The 22,348-nt window shown below is 42.1% G+C and overlaps 1 protein-coding gene across 1 annotated transcript; it reads right to left on the bottom strand.

Annotated features, from left to right (window-relative positions):
• Positions 1-1,043: 1,043 nt before the first annotated feature.
• On the bottom strand, positions 1,044-22,348 carry TMPRSS2 (transmembrane serine protease 2). The gene is made up of 15 exons (XM_049834792.1): positions 22,278-22,348; positions 15,967-16,124; positions 14,671-14,741; positions 13,613-13,808; positions 13,218-13,301; positions 11,686-11,805; positions 10,197-10,326; positions 8,976-9,086; positions 8,070-8,113; positions 7,182-7,356; positions 5,297-5,472; positions 4,194-4,289; positions 3,190-3,332; positions 2,479-2,631; positions 1,044-2,285 (listed from the first exon to the last, which is right to left on the bottom strand). The coding sequence occupies exons 3-15, from the start codon at positions 14,683-14,685 to the stop codon at positions 2,274-2,276; spliced, it is 1,455 nt and encodes a 484-aa protein (XP_049690749.1). The 5' UTR covers positions 14,686-14,741; positions 15,967-16,124; positions 22,278-22,348; the 3' UTR covers positions 1,044-2,273.

A 22,348-nucleotide genomic window follows, 5' to 3' on the forward strand; every position in this document is an offset into this window, starting at 1 on the left:
AAACCACCCAGGATGTTAAACATTAGAAGGGTGTCTCAGCATGTGGCTTGCTGCCTTTATTCCTCCCCTCCCCAGGGCAAGGAGAACCTTTCCAAAAGCTCTTTTCATTTCATGGAAGCCAGTGCAAAATATAATACTGCATGCCGTATTTATGACATCTTTCATATGAAGGATTTATTTTAATGGGCAAAGCTGTGCTTTGTGTAGCCAGAGTAATGGCTGCATTCAGCTAAAAACCCAAAACGTGCTTGTTCCAGTGTGCCGTGTAGTAATTTCCAGGATGCTTACAAGAGAAGCCTTCTCTTCAGGCTAGAAACAATAGAAGGTGTTTGGCCCTCTGACGTGAACCTGCAGCAGCAGATAGCTGACTTCTGCAGCACAGCATTCACACCGGTACAGCATACAGCTTTCATAACCCTGTTTAGCACTTCAGCCGGTTTTCCACATTTCAGCATACTGTTTTGCGACTATTGACTTGTAGTGCTGCAGGTCAGAAGCCATAAAAAAGCCTGATACCATAACAACTTAATTTCTTTCATTTCTATTTTTAAAGTACTTTAAACTTGTTGACTACTTCATGGTATCCCCCAAGGTACACTTGATACTCAGGTGCTATTGAAAACACCCTGTCTCATACCTAGAGAAGAGAGGCGGGTACACATTGCTTCAGGCAGCATGAGGTGTAATGACAAACTAGGGTGTGACACCCTCAACCCACTGCCTTTAGACTAAACTTCCTTATTTAATTCAGTTTCACAAGTCAGAGTGATTTCATCAGATGCAGCCACTAAAGACATCCAACATTCTTGGACATCCAGCTCTCTTTTGCTGGGTTTGTTCAAGGACCTGAAATACTGGAATTAAAATAATATCTTGGATCACTCTCTTGCGTTGTTTCTCTTTTGCTTTGGGTTTGGTTTTGGTTTGTGGGGGTTTTTTAAATCAGATTCTCAAAGCACTTCAGACACTGAATCCAGCAACTGCTTCCGAAAATATCCAAGCAAACAGATATAAACCACTACTAAGGAAAACTATTTGTAAAAAAAAAAAAAAAAAATATTTATTTGATGCAGTGTTCACATGCAAGATAATTGCATTTCAGTACCAAAAGAGAAAACAAGACTAGTAGAGTCATTTCATTCAAGAGATTTATCCTTCTTAACAAAAGTGACTTGGTATGGCTTTTTGATCCTCTGTACTATGATTATAAATTATTTTCAAAATCCTAGTTGAGGTGGCACTGATATTAATTACGTTTTGCTAAAAACATACATGCAGATACATAAGGAGAGCGCTAAGGAATTAAAAGCCAAATTTAATAAATGAGGTAGTTCATCTGCTTACACAGAAACACAGATTTGTGTTTCTTTGTGTAAAACATCCAGCCTCTGTACGTGTGTCTGCAATCAGAGGTCTATCATTTGCAACACAGCCTTACTGAAAAACTTTGCCCTTTGCTTTTCACAGCAGGGAGAGTTCAAGAGCCGACCTCGATGTGCGCAGCCAGGCACCTCGCCATCGGACACTTAACTCGCCCGCTTCCTGCGGCAGCTCCGGAGGAGCATCCCTCTCCGTAGCCTACATCTAGAGTGATGGCACGTCTTGCCCTTTTCGAGTTCAGAGCAGCTTAAGGCAGAACAGCATTTTTAATTACTTCAGACAGTCAGACTGGTCTCACTTCAATCAGTCTGACTTGGATGACGGCTGTGTCAAGATCCTGAGGATTTTTAACTACCTGAATATAGAGTAATTTTTTTCTGTGCCTCTACCGTAGTGCATGAAAACTTCCCTTCATATGTACCAAAAAAACATTCATTTCTTTTTAAATTGCCAACCAGCAGCTCAGAGATTCAGTGTTCACATTACTTAACATTTAATTTAAAACACTACTAAACCAACTGTCTCAGCATCCTGCTATGAAAATCTTAAATTAAATTGTGATTAAAATTGTCATTATAAGCCTGTACCTGATTATCAAGCGGAAGTTACTCAACTAAAGAGAGACATTTCAGCAAGCAGTTGACAGAACAACTTTCTGCCAGGCACCACAACAAGAAGAAAGGTGCTTATTGTGATAATCCTTCACTGATTAAGGTCAGTCACTGTAGCCAGCACAGAACCGAGTGTGCAATCCTTCATGTTATTTTTAAAGAGAAAATTCAAAGAGAAAAATAAAAAATCATTTCCAAAGTGAATAAATATCCCAGGCACCCATGGCTTCATTTATTCTTGTTCTCAGAAACATCGATCAGCAAGAAGGACAGACAGCATTGTCATCTGTTTGCCTGTTTAAAAAAAAAACAAAACAAAAACCAAAGGTTCAAGTTCTGCTGGCAGGCTGACAATTATCAATTACCTGGATGCTTCTCAACAGAATAGCTTCATTAGCAGACAAGCGACATTTATTTATTTTTATAAATAAAATCAAGTTTCAGATTTTGGACATTTAAAATTATTAAAAACACCCAAATATTTTACCTGCATATTTTTATAAATCCAATCTGTAAACACAGTCATATTCCCATACACTCCAGGTCTATTGCGACTAGCACAGCCAGTTCCCCAGCTGGTATCTCCAACCAGCCACCACACGGAGTTTTTGTTAGTTACTAGTGGACCTCCACTGTCACCCTGCACAAAATATAAGCATATTATTAGTGACCTGGCCACCAGGAAAGACACAATCCATTTCACTTCAGGAACATAGGCTAAGTTTCAAAAAAAGCTAACCACCGTTTTAAGGCAATCACTAAACCAAAATGCGATGGCAATTACAGTATTAAATGATGACTGCTTGCAATAGGGATGAAAATTGTTTGCCCAAACCACTAAATGAGATATGCATTATTGACTCTTGTTCACAGGCATGATGCCATGATCACGAAGAGCATTCCTTCACTTTCAAGTGCCAGTTAACAAAACATCCCTGAAGCATTAAAAAGGACTGCCTCACCCTCTCTGGGTATTTAGCGAGAACTCGGGCACTGGAAGCCATTCAGAAGATGAAACAAAAGCTCTCGCTTTTGAAGGGATGCACCACAAAAGGAACCAGAAGCCCAACCAAAATGTTACTCATCTTTTTATTTTCTTTTTGCATAGGATCTGTTTGTAATCAATGATTTTAAAAGCCTACTAGTGAGACACTAAAAATAATCAGATCATTATTAGGTGTTAGTTAAGAATAATTACCTGACAGGAATCAATTCCTCCTGCTAGATATCCGGCACAGATCATTGTAGGCAAAATCATGCCATTATAGATATAGACAGAATTACACCTAGAATATTCTATTAAGGGCACCATAGCATAATTCAAGTTATTTGAAGTTTTACCTAAAATTGAAACATACACAAAAACACACAGAGACAAAATTAGAACAAGCGCCTTCTATTACATTGCTATTACAAATCCCAGCAGCTAGCACTGTTCAAGATGAAATAAACTTACTAGAAACATCGGGATGGACACTTAAGATGTACGGTCCATCGCACAGAAACAACTGTGACATTAAAACTCCCTTCCAAGAGGTCAGTGAGTTACCCTGCTTTACTGTCAGTGTACTGTAAAGCAAGAGAACATGGCACCTATCTCCCCACTCCAGCCCCAAATCAACTGTATTATCCACGGGCCTCTTAAAAGCACATGAAGTCTGCAAGAGGCAAAGAGGACCTCCCCACAGTTTCATGGTCCAGCACGAGCTGCCAGCAATTGCCATTTCCAGGGTCCAGCTTCTCCAGCACCCCCCTCCCCGCCCAGGACCTTCTCATACTGAAAGAAACCTTTCCTCCCTTTCCTTTTCACTTACAAATTTACTGACAACGTGTTCTTCTAGCTTGAGGGGGTGGAAAGGACAGGTTCCTTTCCCATGTCCACAGAGGACTGGCTTGGCATAAAGCTACCCCTGTTACAGGAGAGGTGGCCCTGCTAGCAGGGGCACAGAATTGTTTCCTCTGAATATTTCTGCCCCCCAATACTGATTTGAGGCTCCTTCGCAGTCTGCTGAATGCAACACATCACAGCTTGCTTTGAGACAGAATGCCCTGTGTAAATATTAGGGACTGTAAAATGGGTGAAAAAATAGCATATCAACAGATCTGGCTCAAACTGCCCAATCAGCCCATGCAAAGGTTATTTGTAGACTGAAGAGGACTGGTTTATGTAGAAGCCCAAAATATTCCAGAGCCACTCTTTACCTCCTTGGTACTCTGCTCCCCAGCCAGATATCCAGCACTGCTGATCAGGCTGGAACATCATTCCTGGATTAGGCAGACAGACTGGCCGCACAGTATCTACAAAACAAACACAGTAACATCTGTAATCCCAGATGTCCAGACATAATTCAAAATAAATGCATATGAAATACCTAGGTATGACCACCACTTAAATACATACACGCCATGCATTTTCTTTCAACTTTACACACTTGCAGATAAGCAACACAGTGCGATGCAGGCAGCAGCAGAAAGCTTACCAGCTGCCCTTTCCAGATGGCTACCTGATCTTCACCTCAGAATGAAGAACAAGCATAGTTAACGGTACTAGCTCATCAGGCTAACTAGAACAATTAACACCAGCTCTTCTGATCAGTAGAGGACAAAGAAAAACTTCTGACAACTACCTCTCCACATTCTCTTTGCAAAACCCTGCTGAAAATAATCACAATGCAAGCAGGATTCAATGCCTATATACAAGAAGTGTGAAACAAAAACCTAGTAAAAAGACAATCTCCCTGCTCTCAGCAGCAGAAGAGCCCCTCCAGGTTACTTCTAGTAGCTTTAAACTGATGCACTGAAATATAAAGGACCTGTACACAAAAAAGCACTTCAAGTTTAAATAATGGTTTGTCCTCTGTTTTTTACTGCTTCCTTACAAACAACCTACATCTACTTTCAAGAAAGGAACTTCTTGTAATGTTTGGGTTTGGGGTTGTGTGGGGGGGGTGGTTCCAGTTGTTATTTGATGTAACTTGGTTTAGGGTTTAGTCAGCCACTCCACCATTACATCCTGAGTCTGCACATACAGGAGTGGCAATACTTAAGCACCACACAGCATTCTGGGCTAAAAGTACGTTATTGAGATGAGCCCAGACTCCCTTACCACGTACTAGATTTAAACAAATCCTACTTAGAAAATCGGAGGATGTGCCCTCTACCTCCACCCTGTCTCTAAGGTGTCCCTACCCACATTTCGTGTTCTTCCCATAAGTACCTACAAGGATTTCTTGATAAAGTTCAGAAGTTTTAGAAGATGTGCTCATTGCCATTGATTTTTGCCTTAAGAAGAGCAGAATACATACCAGTAAAACTCAGCGGTGTCTCTAACTTCATAAGGGCAACATCATTGTCTTTAGAATCTGTATCATAATCTGGATGGGAAATTATCTGTTGCACTCTGTACCCATTTCTTAAGAGCATCTCATCCTGATTCAGAATCCCAGCATAAACCCTCCAGCTGTACGGGTCAGAAAATCGTCTACAGAAAAAAGAAAGGTTAGAAGGTTTGCTTCTCTGATAATGAGTCACAGATTATTACCTTCAAAAAATTGTCTTCAGAAATGGTAGTCAAATGCATGCACAACCAAGAACGTACATGCATTTGACTACCATTTCTGAAGAACAAGGTAAACAAATTGCAAGACACCTAACTTTGGGAAAGCGTCACTCTAATTTCATAAATATATACAAAAAAATCTTTGAAATGGGTTAAGTATCACTGTCTATCCCCTTAGTCACTCAGCACAGCAAATTATAGTCTGAGACTGCAACACTGAAGTCTATTGATTTCCATGGCTGAGGGATCAAGCAGTTATTTCCGAGGTCTCACATGTCAGTGGTATCACTCGCGTGTACTATCCAAAGCATGCACGGGCAGCAGAAGCCAGAATTAGTAAAAACATGATCTAGTGAAGGAATTTCACTATCTTGAAAATGCCAGGGGTTTTCTTGTTTGGTTTTGGGGTTTGGTGGGGTTTTTTTTAAATGTTAAGCGTTCTCACTAGGATGTAATTTAAGTAGTTTCTTGCGCTTCAGCACAGTTTCCAAATGCTCAGTAGAAAACTTCCCACAAGTGTTAAAACTCCCTCCATGAGAATTGCCAAGGCAGTAGCGCTTGTAAGTCATCCCCCCTCCAAAACGAAACAAACAAAAAAAAAAACACCCAAAGACAAAACCACAAACAAACAAAACCACAAAAAAACCAAACAAACAAACAAAACAAAACAAAACCCAAACAAACAAAAAAACCCAAACCACAAACCACCCACACGACAAAACCAGTTTTGTGCCAGCTACAGCTTGGTTGCCATTCCTAAAGCTTTTGCATACTACTGAGTTGAAATCAGAAAACAAAGGAGGGAGAATACATAACAATAAACACTTGCGTTCCTTTCTCAAGGTTATGGACAAATCTATTTTTCCTTGGCTTAGCCTCAAAATGTGATGCAGCCAACTAACCATTAAAATGTTTTTGCTTAGTGGGTTTTCCCTAGAACAGAAGCAGCCACCTTTTAAACATATTCTGCCACTGTACATAACGTACCACAACACCCTCAACTCTCCTTTATAGGTTAAAAATGTACAAAGCACCAGCTATTTTTCTTGTTGATGCCTATATAAAGCGCTCCTTGGATAGGTATAAATCTACATTTAATAATGACTTGGGCTTTACTAACCCGTGGCATGAAGATACAAGGAAATAAATGGTACAGGCATCTTCAAATTGATCATATCTACAGTTGTGTGATATTTGAGCATTTGGTTTGGGGTTTTTTTTCCTTTTCTTTGTTTTTCCTCACAGTGTAATTCAACATCTTCATGAAAACATTGCACTGTTGGGCATTATGTTTGGTGCCTTGAGTTTACCTCTGAAGTTGTGTGGGTATCTGTGCCCAGCACCACCATTCAATTTAATCTCCACCTTTAACAAGTAAAATAAGATTTTCTTCCTGTAGAAGGCAGACAGATGATCTGCAGCCAGTCTCCTCCCAGAACAAATTTTCCCTTAACACTTGAAAACCATACTGCTACATAAACAAAACACTGCACATAACACCTGCATTCAAGGCAGGGGGAGAAACGGTATTTAATTCAGTTTTAAAGCAGAAAGTTGGGAGATTTAAGTAAATTTGCGCATTTCGGCCTGAAGCAAGAAAAACTGCCACTCGAGAGGTGAACAAGACTCACCCTTCCACGCAGTGTGCCGCCGTCACTATCCACTGGTGGGTGATGATGGAGCCCCCGCAGACGTGGGTGCCTTGCACGTGGAGGCTGACCTGCCACGGCCACTGCCCCAGCACCGCCCCGCTGCCACCCACGATTCTGTTCATAATGTTCACGCTTTTAGTGGACATGCCGCACTCTAAGGAGTCAGTCACACACACACAGGCATTAGTTAAAGAGGGAGCTGGTCTGCAAGATGGCTTCTGCAGCTCAGGCTTCACGAGCAGAGGGGAGCACAGACCACGTCTGCACTGCTGCCGTTCGATACACCGCAGCTCTGGCCCCTGCCCTGGACACCGAGACCCCAAGTGTCCCATAGCCTAGATCCCATTCCCATTGCAAACATCAAGATGAGTATTTAGTAGCTGCTGCCCTTGGTTCACCACAAACCATAAACCGGGGGTTCATGACACCTTTGACTATGGTATTCAAGCATCTCTGGCGAGCCGGACAGACACACACCTTTTGGGCCATGGAACAAAAGAGACAACAGCCAGGAGTTGCCTCATGGCCATCAAGAACGCCCTGCCCACCCGATGGCCGCGTGTTGGAGAGCAGATGCACCACAAACATCCCACCACGGCTGCCAGGCGAGGGCTGCAGAGCTTCACCGCAGGCAAGCCATTTAAAGGAACCAGCGGCAGCAAAGGCAAAAGCAACTGGGGATCCAACATCCTCCTTGTCTCCTCTCCCACCCTGCTCCTTAAACTGCACTGTTTGAAACTTGGGAACCAGAGTTAAATCATCTGCCCATCAAACAAGGACAATTATTTCTGCAGATTCAAAAGGATTTCCTGGCCAGAGCATTTCAAAGCATGAACAAGCAGAAGTTTGAGAAACAAAATCACTTACCTATGCAGCGCAGAGAAACCACGTTTCCTGATGCACAGGAATCACTGCAATAGAAATAATAAAAAAAAAAAAACCAGACGGGATTTTAGGCACACAGTGAAGCAAGTGGTAGGCAAAGTTCACCTTCCAGCTGCTCCCTACCCTTTTCAGCTTCATGCCCTGCCTTCACCCTCATCTTCCTGCTGAGGGTTCCCTCCTTTCTTCAATCTCTCCAGCTACCCTATCAGCAACCACCTGGCCTCCACCATTTCTTGCATTCACCAAAACTGCCATGTGGAAGACTGCACTTGCGAGTACAAAAGGTTTGTAAGCCTATTGAGGAGCAGGATGAAGAACAGCATGAGAAAATGTTAGGCTGATTTATGAAGTAGTTGTAGAAGAACCTAAACGAGGGAGCCATGGGAACTCAGCAGGCACAGCAGTCTACGGGTTTAGAAACTAGACACTTCAGAGTTGTTTAATGAGAATAAAAAATGATACTTTCCACAGTGAAAGACCCATTTTGCATGCTGTGTGTTCATGTGACTGAAAAAAAAAAAAAGCTGTACCAGCTGCTGTGAATGTGTTACAGCTGGTAGCTATTGTCACCATACAGAAACTTCTCCTGATGGTCAAAGAACCTTAGAAAAGTATCTTTGACATGGCAACCTTCTAGACAGCACGGAGGGAACAGGGTGGGACATCTCCTCTTTTAAAAGAGGAGAGGAAGGATGGAAAAATGACGGCTGTGTTTTTAAATAGAAGGGAGACCAGTTGCTGCAATCAGGCTAAAAACAAAGTCTCTTCCTCTCTAACAAGCCCCATTGAAAGATGTGTTGCATTATATTACAGGCAGAAGGTACACCTCTTACAACAGTGAGGAAGACCCCTGATAAAAGGAATAAAGTTTGTATTAAACAAAGATACCTGCTATACAGCTTTTTGTACAAGTCTGTATTCCCAGCACTTGTGTTCACCTTCATGTAGCTTTTAAAGCTGACTTCAGCTGTTACTCCTCGACTATAGTAATACGTATCTCTGCAAAACAGAAAGTCCATTATGAAACCCAGTAGTTTCAGTTTTCAAACAAGTAACAATAAACTGTGCCAAGCTAGAGCTTCTGACATGAACAACACTAAAAACGTGCCTTTTTTTTTTTTTTTTTTTTTTTTTTTTATTAAACACAGAACCCTGGTGGTATAGTACAGTGCCAGAGACACAGATTCTTTAAACATTTGTCAAGTTCCATTTCCCATCAGTTACTAGATTAAAATAATATCTTTATCTAATATGCATGCACAGTAGAAATCTTCAGCCTCATGAAACAGGGCAAGATGAAGAGATGCCTTTGCTGGTACATTTACACAGCATAGCAAAGTTCAGGTCCAGTAAGCCATGACAGCCGTTTTTCTGTGGGACTATGAGAGGGGTAGCAAGTGCTGCCGTTCTGCCAGGCTTTCCACCTGAGGACCAGCTCTGTGTAGTTGCTGCTGGGCTGTCTTACTGGAGTTGGAACTACTAGGGTCATTACCGGTTCAGAGACCTGAATCCAGAACACCACGATACAGCATGGGCACACAGAAGTTCTGCTTGCCTGGGCAATAAATTCACTCCATTACTCCACGCACAACAGAAGACAGTATTTGCCAGCCGTATCGAAGAGAGGCAACATCAAGTATTTCGACCACAGAAGAATTTAAGCTACAGCGTTACATGGAGAGAACGTGAGCAGCACTCAGGGCCACAAATGTTTATTGCAATCTTCCACATGAGCTGGAGTTACTTGTGTCCTCAGAAGACCAAGGCTTGCTGTATAATACTGGTGATGACAGATTAAGTCAGACTGGATGTTATTGAGCAATTAAGATGATCTGAAGCGAGCTCTGGAACATGGTTTTAAGTGAATGTATTGGATACAAGTGACCCCACTGAGTAAACACTGCATGCGTGCCAGACCCTGTTACTTGTTGGAGCAACATTTTGGTTTTATTCTGTAACAGCTACCACCCTTAAAATCAAACCCACCTGGGTTCACAAGAACTAGATTGCCAACTGCTTTTTGTTTCAGGTATGCATTCTCAAAAACAGCAAGAGGGAAATTTTAACCTTTCTGTGTACGTGCAAGTGTATGACGAAGGTTAGACTTACACACTGTAGCCCATGTCTTTACACGCAATCTTCCCATAATAGTCATTCCAGTCATCTTGACAAACAGGATACCAGGATTTGCTGACAGGTGAATAAACTTCCAGGATAAAGTTTGGTCCAAAAAGTCTAACTGCCAGAAAAGGAAGAAGGGGGAAAAAAAAAAAAAGAAACCAAGAACACCACATGCTATATTACTGCTCTTTCTCTACTTAAAAGTATTGTTACCCATAATATTTGTCTGTATGTGTAAACTGATGTTAATTTAATGCTGCCTTCTACTCAAATTCTGAGTAAATATCAAGCAGACAGGAATATCACAATGTCTTAATTCTTTTGCGTAAGGCAATTTAAAGGAGCTACCAGTTTAAAAATGCAAGTACACAAGATAGCGTTCATCTTTTCAGCTTTTATGCTCAATATTCTCTTTAACATTCTACCACTGAGAAAGATTGCAATAGCCAATCTTTTCTTACCTTTTATCTATGCAAACTTATATTTGTTAATATATCATATATTGTGTATAAAGAAAATATCATCTATTGTAATACATTTTATTTTATATCTTAATACACCAAAGTTCCTCAGATAAGCCCTTGTGGAGCAAGAGTGTAACAAGGAGCAATAAGTGCTGACATTCCATGCCCCATTATGTATTTATTTGTACAGGAATTTAATATAAAATAGTTCAAACAAAAGAACAGATTGAACAAGCTTCTCCAAAAACCCATTATTCAACCAAATGGAGAGGAACAGCTTTAGGGCATATGCCAGTAAATGCTAACCCTGCATGAGACATGTGCAGAATAAAAGTTCCCAGAGAGGGAATAAGAGCACAGATTTTCCAGGGTGGCACTGGCACAACACAGGTGTTAGAAAGAAGATCCCACGCCTTTAGAATGGACAAATCGATGATGTTTCCACCTTCAGCTCTGCACTACGGCTTCCCTTGGCAACTTTTCAGTTGGAAATGCTGATCAGACCAGGCTTTCTCATGCAAAGGAGTTATGAAGTAGTTGAAGCATTACTGGGAGAACAAGGAATGCAAAATATGTGGAAAAAGACAAGCCTGACTGAAGACCCCCAAATTTATGTTATCACCTGAAGTTCTACTAAGAAGTCAATGATGACTGTTCATTCCAGAGACAATGTTACATTCAGTTTTGCACAAAGCCTGTTCAAATTAAAAGGTAATATTTTAAAAATTGATTCAAAGTTAAGCCAGCTCAAACCCCCGAGTCAGTCATTTTGTTTCAGCTTTTCAATCAGACTGGAAACAAACTGACTATCTAGGTACAGGCTTCAAAGCGCTCAAACATCCTAAACCATTTTAGAGTTGTAACTCTACATATAGCTAGAGTTTTATGCTAGCCTTTAGAGATCTAGGCTAAAGCAGCTCTATTTTAACTTGGGCAAGCTTTGGACAAGGCAATCTGCTCAAAAAACTCCTGCAGTTGGCTGAAGGTCCCCCCGCTTCACTGCCAGCACTCACCACACCGGGTTTCATCCTCCCCGTTGGGGCAGTGGCTCACTCCATCACACCACTGCGAGGGCGGCATGCACACTCCTGAAGTTCCACACTCTATCAAGGAGCCGAGACAACGATTCTCTACTGCGGGGAGAGAGCAACACAGGCATTAAGTTCTGAACATCAGCTTAGCTACTGCCAACTCTCATCTTAAGTATTCCACTTTGATAGAGCAAAACATCAGAAAGAGCTCTTAAACTCAAAGATGGGAGGAGACCTACCCTGACACAACAGATGTATTGCTCTGTCCTTTACATCACTTGTCAGATTAAGTCACTGATGCAGCTGATTGGATTTTGTCCACTGCCTCCCCGAATAAGTAAGCACCATTAAGTTGTCTAAAAGGAGTCAGCTTTACACTGACAAAGCATAAGACTTATAAACAGAAAAGGAGGAAGAAAGCAATTACTCCAATTACATCCTTTTGCTTTCGCTGCCATTTAAAACAAGATTACATTCACCCTGTGTAAATCAAAGTGAGTAAAAAAAAACACCTTAAGAACACAAAGTGTCATCCTAATAGTTTTAAATGAACCCCTTTCTCTCTCCCTTCCATTTCTTGCACTGAACAGAAAGCAGAGGCTCCTAAAACCACAGCAAATTGTTTCTTAGTTTCCTTTCAAAAGTGGCTTTCATTGAAAGGGAAATTAAGATAGCACAAGGCAATCCTCACCTAAGCCAAACAGAATTGCTCTAGTCCAGCTTCAGAGCTCAGTCACCCCGGTTGGGGATGACTTCCAAGGCAAATATATCATCTGTGGTATGGCTTACAGTGGTGAGACACAGGCTGGGCTCACACAACATTAACACAATTTCAAACCAAAAGCCTCACAGAAACAAATAGATGGATGTGAATTACTTCTGCTCCAAGAGAGATCCCATTTTAGCAAAATAAAACGTATCTTGACCATTCACACTCTTGCAGTTAAGGTATACAAATTTACTTCAATCTCCATCCTTCACTTGAAATTAAGTGAAGTTCAAATCTGGAACAGGGTTCCATTTCAGAGAGGATGCACAGCAGTGACTTCCCAAATGAAATGCACCACAGAACGTGTTGGCCATGCACAGTCAGGTGCCAGCTATCCATCAGTGCAAAAACCCTTGCAGGGGGTCAAACTACTCTTTACTAACAGCTATGGTGCTGTGCAGTTGTCCTGCACCAGCTTTTGCCAGATAGATTGGAGCTTTCTAGAGAATAAGCCACTGCAGAAGAGTCAAAAAGCTGATGACATCACTTACGTCAAAAACATATGTACTTGATGAAGGGAAAGGAAAGTGACAGCAGCACTGTTCATTAAAAATAAAGGGGAAAAAAAAATAAAAACACAAACAAAACTGAGCCATTAGGAAGCAATATTAGTTCATCTCTCGGGAGACAAACAACAAAGAATTTCCTGTCCTTGATTCAGCATAAAATGGAAGATAAGAATGCGTATTTCTAACTTTAAAAGTTTAATATTACTTTTTATTTCAGAATTAAAAAAAATTCTTACCAAAATACCAGATGAAGAAAGCGGCAATTGCACAACAAATGACAAGTAAAATGGATAATATAATGACTATGGTTTTCTTTACACCTGAAATGAAAGCAAGGAGAAAAAGAGAAATTAGGTTCACAGATAAGGTAACTTCCAGGCACCAACACTATCTACTTCCTTGACATTAAAACCAGACATTTTTTGCCAGACAGACTTTTCTCCATTCCACCACCCTTCCTCCAAATTGCCCAGGTTCCTGTCCAGTTACACTGGCATCCCAGCCAGCTATTACTTCTTCATCCATGGGGAGGTGGCTCCTTCAATACAGGAGTTGGAAGATCCCTTTTATTTGTTGTCTTACTTTGGAAGACCTTAAGTCTAAAATTGGAAGGAATCCCTACAAAACTTACTTGATGCACATGTTGTCCTGGATGAATGTGCTACTGGCCTACTGGACTGGTGGGTAGCAACCCTTGGGACATAGCTTGGCACTGATGGAGCATTTGTTGAGAAGTACTGCGGATATGGGTTAGCACCTCCTGGCTGCCTAGCAGAATAGACGTTTTCTGACTGAAAGCCATGATTTTCATAGTATGGCGGTGGACCCTAAATAATGATGTTGAGGGGGTGGGAATAGGAGAACATGAAAAACAAAAGGCAAGACTGCAATTAGGACAAAATAAGTTTCAGATGTCACTTACATTCAGAACTCTACTAAGTAATTCTGCCAATGCAGAAACGCATCACGCATGCATACACATGCTAGTGACTCCAGTTTACACAGAAAGAGTTACAGTACATGCCTAATACCTTGCACTTTGAATAATAAAAATAACAGAGTGAGGCTGGAAGGACTATGAAGAGATCGGTTTCCTGATCCAAAGTAACTCAACCTAAGAAGGATTATTGAGCCCAGCCCTCCAGCTGGCCACAGAAACCATTGCATTGGAACATCTGACAGGGTAGAAATTAGCAGCAAGGATGGGTTTAGGCAGTACCATCATCGAAAGAAATGCTGACAAGTAACAGCCTTTGTGCGTGCAGTTGTCCAGGTCTCGGATAAACGCTTACTGCCCCATTTTGTTCTATGACAACACCGGGTATACCTAAGCTATTTCTGAAACACAGTGGCCTGCAACAGGTTGTGGAATATTTATCCTGGAAGAGCTTTAAAAACTAGTTAGAAGTCATTCCATTCTACCCCTCCAAAATATGCTTTAAAAGCATAAATATCTCCCAGGAGTATCTGAGCACTTGAAATGCTAGTTAAGTCAAGCCTCTTACACCTGCCTCACAGCATATTTTTCCCTTTTTGCAGAAAAGAAAACACAACAAATACTCCACATTTTAAAACACTTGTTAACCAGGACATCGTTCAATAGGCTGTTACTTGTAAAGAAATAAAAACCTCATTAAAAAGAAAAAAAAAAAATCAGAGAGGAATATTTTGAATATTTTGTTTACTTACTACGGTAGAGGTCATCTTTCCTTTGTCAGCAGTACGAAAACAATACAAGTGTTTGGAAGTAAAGCATGAACCTATATTAAAACAAAACCAAAATGAAACAGAAAACAATCACAACCAGAAGCTTTGTCCACCTTTCTTGTCAGTTTTTTCCTTTGGAAAAACGCCAATCTGGGGGAAAAAAAAAAAATACGGAAGTATTTCAAGGGAGAATACAAATTAAGGTGCAGCACGAAATCGGATCTCAATAGCCTCTCAATACAACCTTAAGGATTATACAGTGGCAACTATTCATTAACACGAGCGCCACACAAACTGAGAAGATTAAGTTAGTGCTCACTCTCGCTGACAGAATGAGAGTTAAAGAATATCCTGGCAACAACCCACACGGTGTCAGTACCAAGTTCAGGTCCTCCTGCCTCTCTCAACACTTACTCATGTATCGGTCTGAAGTTTATGACACAGAAATGAGAACATGAACAAAGCATCAGGAAACACAAATTCAACTAACATTTGATAACGCCACAGCTAGCAGCCCCACAAGTCACATCTTTTTCACTCTTCCGTGTTGCAAACAGTTTTCTTGGTTGTGTGTTGAAGCCACCACACCAAAACCAGGGAGAGAAGCATGGCAGGGAAATACTATGCCACACGAATACGGAAGTTTCTCACATAGAGTAAAAGAGAGGAGCTATGTACTATGTTTCAAGCATATAGCAGTTTATTTTAAAGTTAAACATTAACTTTAAGTAAAACTACAGATTAGCAAAGACACAAGAAACACAAAACGTTTGCTGCCACAGTTCCAGAATAGGCAGTTATACGCCTCCACAAGCAATCATTTTAATAAATAATTTAATGTATTGAGTCCTCTCATAATGCTACTCCACATGAAAAAATGCCTAGAAAGTGCCTCAGTCATGCACTGAGAAATACCTTTCTCCAGAACAACTTGCAGAGCAGTACCCCAACACACAGGCACACTCCACGACCCCTGTCGAAAGCCACAACTATAAAGAGCAGTTGCATTAAGACACAACATAATTCAGCCTGAAGTATGAGGTTATGTTTTAGAACCTGTACCAAGGTGTCATCTCGCCTAAAACTGAACTGCAAATGTCTTTGAAGCAGATTTCAACAGCAGCTGGGCACCTCGAGCATGCCAATACTTCCTGACAGTTTAGGAAGGCTGATTCTGGTATTTGCTTATTAGCGCTAGCGAAAAAAAAGTAAATAAGGCACTGTTGAACCCTTATTTGCATGGCAGACAGCTGAAAAACAAGTCTTACTCATACTTACAGTAAGTCCATCAGATTGGTGACTAAGGCTTCACAACTTCTGCCTTATGTCGCATCCATTCTTACCCAGCTCTTCACAGCAGAGTCGGGAAGTGCAGCTCTGCCCAGACTTAAAGGACGAGTAACAAGTCACAGGAAGATACTTTTGTTCCTCGTTCTCTGAAAAGTAGGGGGGGAAAAAGGATTAGGAAGTTTAGTGATAGCAGACAGAAGAATACTAGGTGGTGATTCTGAGGTAAGCCAACAGGTACTGTGACCAAAGAAAAACCCAAATATTTTTTACATTACCATTTGAAAGGCTTTGCAAATTGGCAGATGACAGTCTTCCTCACTCTTGTGGGGGTTTGGTTGGTTGGTTTTGCCTTTTTTTTTTTTTTTTTTTTAATGAACTGAGAAAAGAAAAATCTCTGTTCTTAACTGGCTTTCAACCATCACTCCCAATTTAGTCTTTGTTAATCTATTTCCCATCCAGATTCTGATTAATAACAATTTTCTGTTATCACACCACCAAACACAGGGAAGTCATAGGTAGGTACATACAGATTTCCATGGTATTACACATACACATTTGCCAGTGCATTAAAAACAGATTAAACCAGAACCACTGGGCTCCCATTAGTTTGCAGACATTTAAGGCAAAAATTGATGTGTAGTATCCAATAATGATACAACCTAGTTTTCTTAAATAAGCATCACTGACACACTTCAAAATGTTTTACAAATACATCAAGGGTACTGCAACAACTTCACAGATCCAAGGAAGCTGGGTCACGGAGAAACAAAGTGACCTGTCAAACACTCCGCATCCCAACAGTTATTCAGCTAGAAGATACTGGTCCGTCTTATCTCACTCCAATACTTTGGCCCCTAACTCACCTCACACATCAGACAGGTTTAAATAGATCCCACTTAAAAGTAGAGTAGGTGCAGAAGAGTTTCATGGGAATGCACAACTATCCTTCCCTCCCACTGCCAGTCATTCCTCCTGATGTCTGCTGAGCTATAATGGCACTTTACTGGGTACAGCTGAAGAAACAAACCTCAAGAGTCCTTTAAAGTGAGCTGGTTGAGTTAAAGGGTACAGAGAACCCCAGGCAAGGAAACAGGGATGGAGCTCACCCCCACGGCAGGCTTGAACGTGTAAGAGACAGGGCCCAGGGAGCCACAGCCTTGCAGATCAGCTTGCTAACAGCTTCTAGCTTTGGAAAAAGTATACCCAAATAACAAAAGGACCCATCACTCATATGCAGTCAAGCCCTTGAATTTCAAAACCTTCAGCGTACTCCAGTATGGATGGAGCAGGACCAGCTTTTGGACCTCCAGCAACACAGAAGATCCAAGATCGGGTGTGCTTCTGTTTCACAATTCTATAAGCGAAGAAATAAAGCTACTGTTTCTAATGACAGGCAATAATAAGAGTAGAAAAAGCATAGCCATCACCGACATAGCATACCGATCAATACAGTGAAACATACTGCCTCACAGCTTGCAACTATTACTTGAAATACCTTAGCTTCTTCTTACATATGCCTTAGGAGTGTTACAATTAAAGTTCTGTCATGAGTCATTAAGATTAAAAAAATACATCATTTCTTCCAATACAAGTTGTCAGAATAAAAAAAAATTGAAAATATTAGATTAATTCAAAACAAATTTAACCCAATAGCTTTTTTAGTTTTTCTACAGATTTCTGCAAATCAATTCTTTATACGTAAGCAAAAGTTGCAGTAGAGTTGGTCTGTACTTCATTTGATAACATAGTACTTAACTGAATATAGACTTCCTAGACTATCTTCGTAGTCCTCCAAAGGCTTGTCCTCCTCCCTACCGCAGTGACAGCCACTCTCTCCCTGGACAGGAAAAGCACCGAGCATGGAGTCGTGCTGCTCAGCTGTAAGTGGTCCTCACCGCCCCATCCTCCTAAGCCCCTCACCTCACTACTGTTGGGCAAAGATGAGCCTCCGCTTTTGCCTCCTTACAGCAGCAGGTCAAGACTCCTTTATACTGCGTGTGTCCTTCGCTAGTCAGGAGCCAACATCCCACAAAGACCAAAGAATGAAAAGCAAAGAAACCCTAAAGATTGAACCACAATTCTGTTAATGAAACCAGACTTGCTGGCTTTTACCCTAGTTCTCCATGCAAGAAATAATAATGGTACTTCCTTAGTACACAACATGTTGTACTTGCTAATTAAGAGCAGTACCATGCTTTGGAGGCGTAGAGTTCCGCAAGTACCACTAGCTATATTACTTTCCACAAGCTTTTATATAGAGATCACTGTATGTTGTTTCCATGTCTAGATGCCTAAGTCAATAGGATGCAATAATCACCTTCAGATACACTAATATAACATTGTGAATTCAACTTGGCCAACGAAGCCAGAGCTATATTGGCAACAGTATGCTTCCTGCATTTACATATTACTTCAATACATGTTTTGTGCTATTTCCTGAAATAGAAACATCATTAGCTGTTTGCTAAGCTCTATGACAGGTATTAACAACTGAAAAAACAACAGCAACAAAAACCCCAAAGTAGTTCTTCACAGTTAGACCTATGTAAAAGCAACTGCACACAAACAAGGAAGAAGGGAGAGGACAGAAGAGTTAGAAGCCAAATGCATGAAGTCAAGTTCAGCTTCTAAAAGGAGGAAGCATAAAAGCATCCAAACACTCTACATGAACACTAACACAGTGACACATTGAAAAAATTACCAGTTCCCTTTATCCAGATAAAAAAATACAGTACATGCAAATGAACAAACTGCCAAAACGCATTAAGATAGCCAAGGAGTAATTCCAGTGCAAAGCCCAATCTTAAAAAAGGGCAAGCCAACAAATTATGGCTTTTGTTGATGATGCTAGAAAGGAAGTATGCTTTCATTTTTTTCATTCCCAACTGGTTTATGACCACCTAGAAGTTTCAGTAGCGTAACCTTAAACACAATATAAGCATGATACGAAGGTGGGGAGGAAAGGGAGGAGGGGCAATAAAAAACATAAGAAGAGAGAAAACAAGCAAAGAGGTGATTCCAGATTCATTTACATGAACCTTTCACACAGTGGGAGACTCCTGCTTCTGCTGCCTGGACAAGAGAAAAGAAACATGGTAAAGATTCCTGTTTAACAGGCAGCACTAAAAAATTATCATGACTTGCAAATGAAGTATAGAAAGGTTAAAAAAAATAAATCCAGTTATGTATGAAAAAGGAAAGGAACTAAATAAGAATTTTCATCTCATTTCATTAAGATTGCCTTGATACTTCTTCAGGAAGTAGTACTGAATATTTTTATTGCAACAATTAAAAAAAGTGAATGTAATTTACTCCACAGGGTAAAATTTATCCTCTCGAAGGGGTCAAAGACAAATTGACAAGCAAATGAATGTCTCAAAAGTCATCAATATCAGGTTCTTCCAATGTCCTGGCCTTTCAGCTAACCTTCTCAATAGAGGTAAGCTCTACTCGGTGTGCCTATACAGTAACATTACACATCTTGCAGAGAACTATACAAAACTATGTAAATATTTATATGAAAGGTTGCCACAAAAAATAGTACCTCGACATTCTTAGATCTCCTAAGAAAACGCTTTGAAGCTATTCTAGATTAGCTCCTAAAATATCATTAAACTGTAGAACTATTTATCAACTGGTGTCAAAAACCAGTACCTCTTGATAAGCACTACCAACAGCTCAAATAAAGTCCACAGCAGTATTCCCAAGGCCAGCAAACTAAGATTAATACTACTTCCACGTGAAAAAAAAAAAAAAAGGCATTCAAAATCTCTGAGCATAACAATCTCATTTTAAACAGTTATAGGATGCTGTATTCATACTACGAATAATCACCTTATTTGTCTTCTCTGAAAACAGTTGTTACCATGAAACTCAGCCTATCACAAGCACATCACATGCCTTTGTTAAAGCGGTGGGGTGGGAAAGGAGGCTGAAAAGCTGTGACCTAGCTGAGTGGATGACGAGCGGCAGAAGACCCTACAAAAAAAAAATCCATTTCTGAAACAGAAAGGACCAAGAGCCCAGAAGAACCAGATTTACTGGCGTGGTAGAAGATAGACTTATTGGTCAGGCAACAACTGCAGAGGCAGCCATTGCCCACAGCACCCACCAGCTCGCGTGCACAGATCCCAGCGTTGCTAGAGGAGGCAGCAACAGCCAGCCTGGCATTTGGATGCCTTCTTCCCCTACACTACATTCCCGGTTTTGCCTCTGCCCTTCTCCTTCCATGGCAGAAGCAAATAACCTCATCTTCTGGCAGTAAAATTCAAGTCTCTGTCTACAGCACTGAAAGCCTCCAGGAAGGAAAAAAAGCTCTCAAGAATAATTGTCTACCGTATTCGAGTTGCAAATGAATATTGTATGAATACGGTACCAGAAGGTACCCACTTCACAGAAAAATAAAGCCTAGCGATGTTAACAAATCCGACTTATTTAGATATTTGTCCAGGTCAGCTGTTTTCCACCTGTGAACTACAGATCCTGAGGAGCCGTAAACCACTTCCAAGGGGTCTACGGCAGATAAGAAAGAAAAGCAAGCCTGCTGGCAGAAGGTTTGAATTCACTCCACAGGTAGGCTCGTATTGCCAGAGCCAGGTTTAGGGATCCACCCGTGTATCAAAGACATAGGAGAAGTACTGATGTAGTAGCACAGACACAGCTGAGCTACAGTCACAGCACTGGAACTACTCAGTGTGGACTGACCCTCGCCTGACACAGGAGGAAGAGCCTGTATCGCCAGGATCAGCAACTCCAAGAGAAATATTTTGACCAGCATCCTAGAATACTGTTTCGCTTTGTTTTTCCATCAACATCCAGGAACATAGTTTCAACTTATTTCCATTTTCAGGCTAGACTACCATGATAGATTTGCCCTAGGTTGCCATTCCTATGTCCCAGTATAATTTTTAAGAGTTTAAGAACGAAAGGAAAAAGGAAAAAAGTTAAGTTAATGTTAAGTCCTACTTTGACATCAAATACTCTTAGTCCACCTCTGGCTTTGCATTTACATTGATACCCATAGGCAACAGCCCCAACTGCAATCATTTCCTTGTTTCGTTGATCTGTGCCACACACAACGTCCACCTCTTCCCCTGCCTAACGCTGCCTTAGTTGATGCAAATCATCCTTCATAGGTGAAGCTGCGTCCTTTGGCTCTTTCTAAAGCACTGAAGGCAGTAGCGTCGCTTTACCCAGGGCAAACAGGGATACTTAGGACAGAGGCACAATGTGAGAATGGTCCCTTAAATTCACTGACACCCACCCACCCAGAAACCCGAGGTGAAATTCAAGGTCCGGGGAAGCTATGATCATCAGTAAAGCCACCTGAGGGGAGGTGCAGAGTGGGGTGGATTTCAGCATTCAAAGCTTTGGCCCAGAAGTTTCAATGATATGGCTCCTGTGGGAAGGCACTCTTATCAACAAAGTTACTCTTCCAAAATTACTTGACAAGTTGCGACAACTTTAACCAGAAATCAGCGCTTTTGCAAGAAACCACAGCAGCGGCGACATTAATACACAACCAAGAGGCCTCAGAACTAGATGCCATTCTAGTTTATTCTCCATATGAGCGACTACTTGCTCCGTGACCTTGAAAAAGCCGCCTGATCCCTCAGCCTCTCGTCTCCCTTCACCACAACGGCAAGAAACGGACAAACGAGGTGGGACAGCGTTGGCGTGCGCCCAGCACCCTGCACCCTTCCTCCCGTCCCTCGCCGAATCGCGTTATTCACTTTTCACAACACCCGTCCAGCTCTTCCGTGCTCCTTCAGCTCCCGTCCGTGCCCGACCCACCGCCCCGCGGGGAAGCTCAACTTTTTCCCACTGCACCTACCAGGCTGAGAAACCGGCTGCGGAAAAAGGGGGCAACCGGGTGAAGCGGCGGGGAAACGCGGCTGGAAGGGCCGAGCTTACGTGTGTCCCCCCCCCTGGATTTCATCGTCTTTCGGGAGACGACGCCGCCGCTGCTGCCCCCAGCCCCGGGAACGCCCGCGGGGCTCTCCGCGCCGGTGGGGGGGGGGGGGGGGGGACACCCTACCCCCGCGGGACGGGGATTTTCAGATGTCTCCGGGCTCCCTCCGCGCCCCCCCCCCCCCCGAAGCAAAGTTCCTTAATTAAAAGCCAATAACCGCGGGCGCAACTCGAGGCAGCCGAGACGGTGTGTGTCCCCCCCCCCCCGGGACGACGGCACCCTCCGGCCCTCGGGAGCCGCCCGGCCCTGAGGTGGCTCCGCCGGCCTCGGAGGAGAACCCGTGCGGGGCGAAGGGGCCGAGCCGGGCGGCGGGGAACGCCGCGCTCACCTGGGGCTGCCCCCGCCGGAGCCGAGCGGAACGGAACGGAGCCGGGACGGGACGCACGGAGCCGGGAGCAG

The sequence above is a fragment of the Accipiter gentilis genome, chromosome 32, assembly GCF_929443795.1.
Source record: "Accipiter gentilis chromosome 32, bAccGen1.1, whole genome shotgun sequence".
Taxonomy (NCBI): Eukaryota; Metazoa; Chordata; class Aves; order Accipitriformes; family Accipitridae; genus Astur; species Astur gentilis.

Excerpts from the sequence above, each read along its gene's own strand:
- TMPRSS2 (XM_049834792.1), bottom strand. Across the intron at positions 10,327-11,685 it reads GGAGGATGAAACCCGGTGTG|TTAGACTTTTTGGACCAAAC; the intron begins GTGAGTGCTGGC and ends CTTTTCTGGCAG. Across the intron at positions 5,473-7,181 it reads GCGGCACACTGCGTGGAAGG|ACGATTTTCTGACCCGTACA; the intron begins GTGAGTCTTGTT and ends TTTTTTCTGTAG.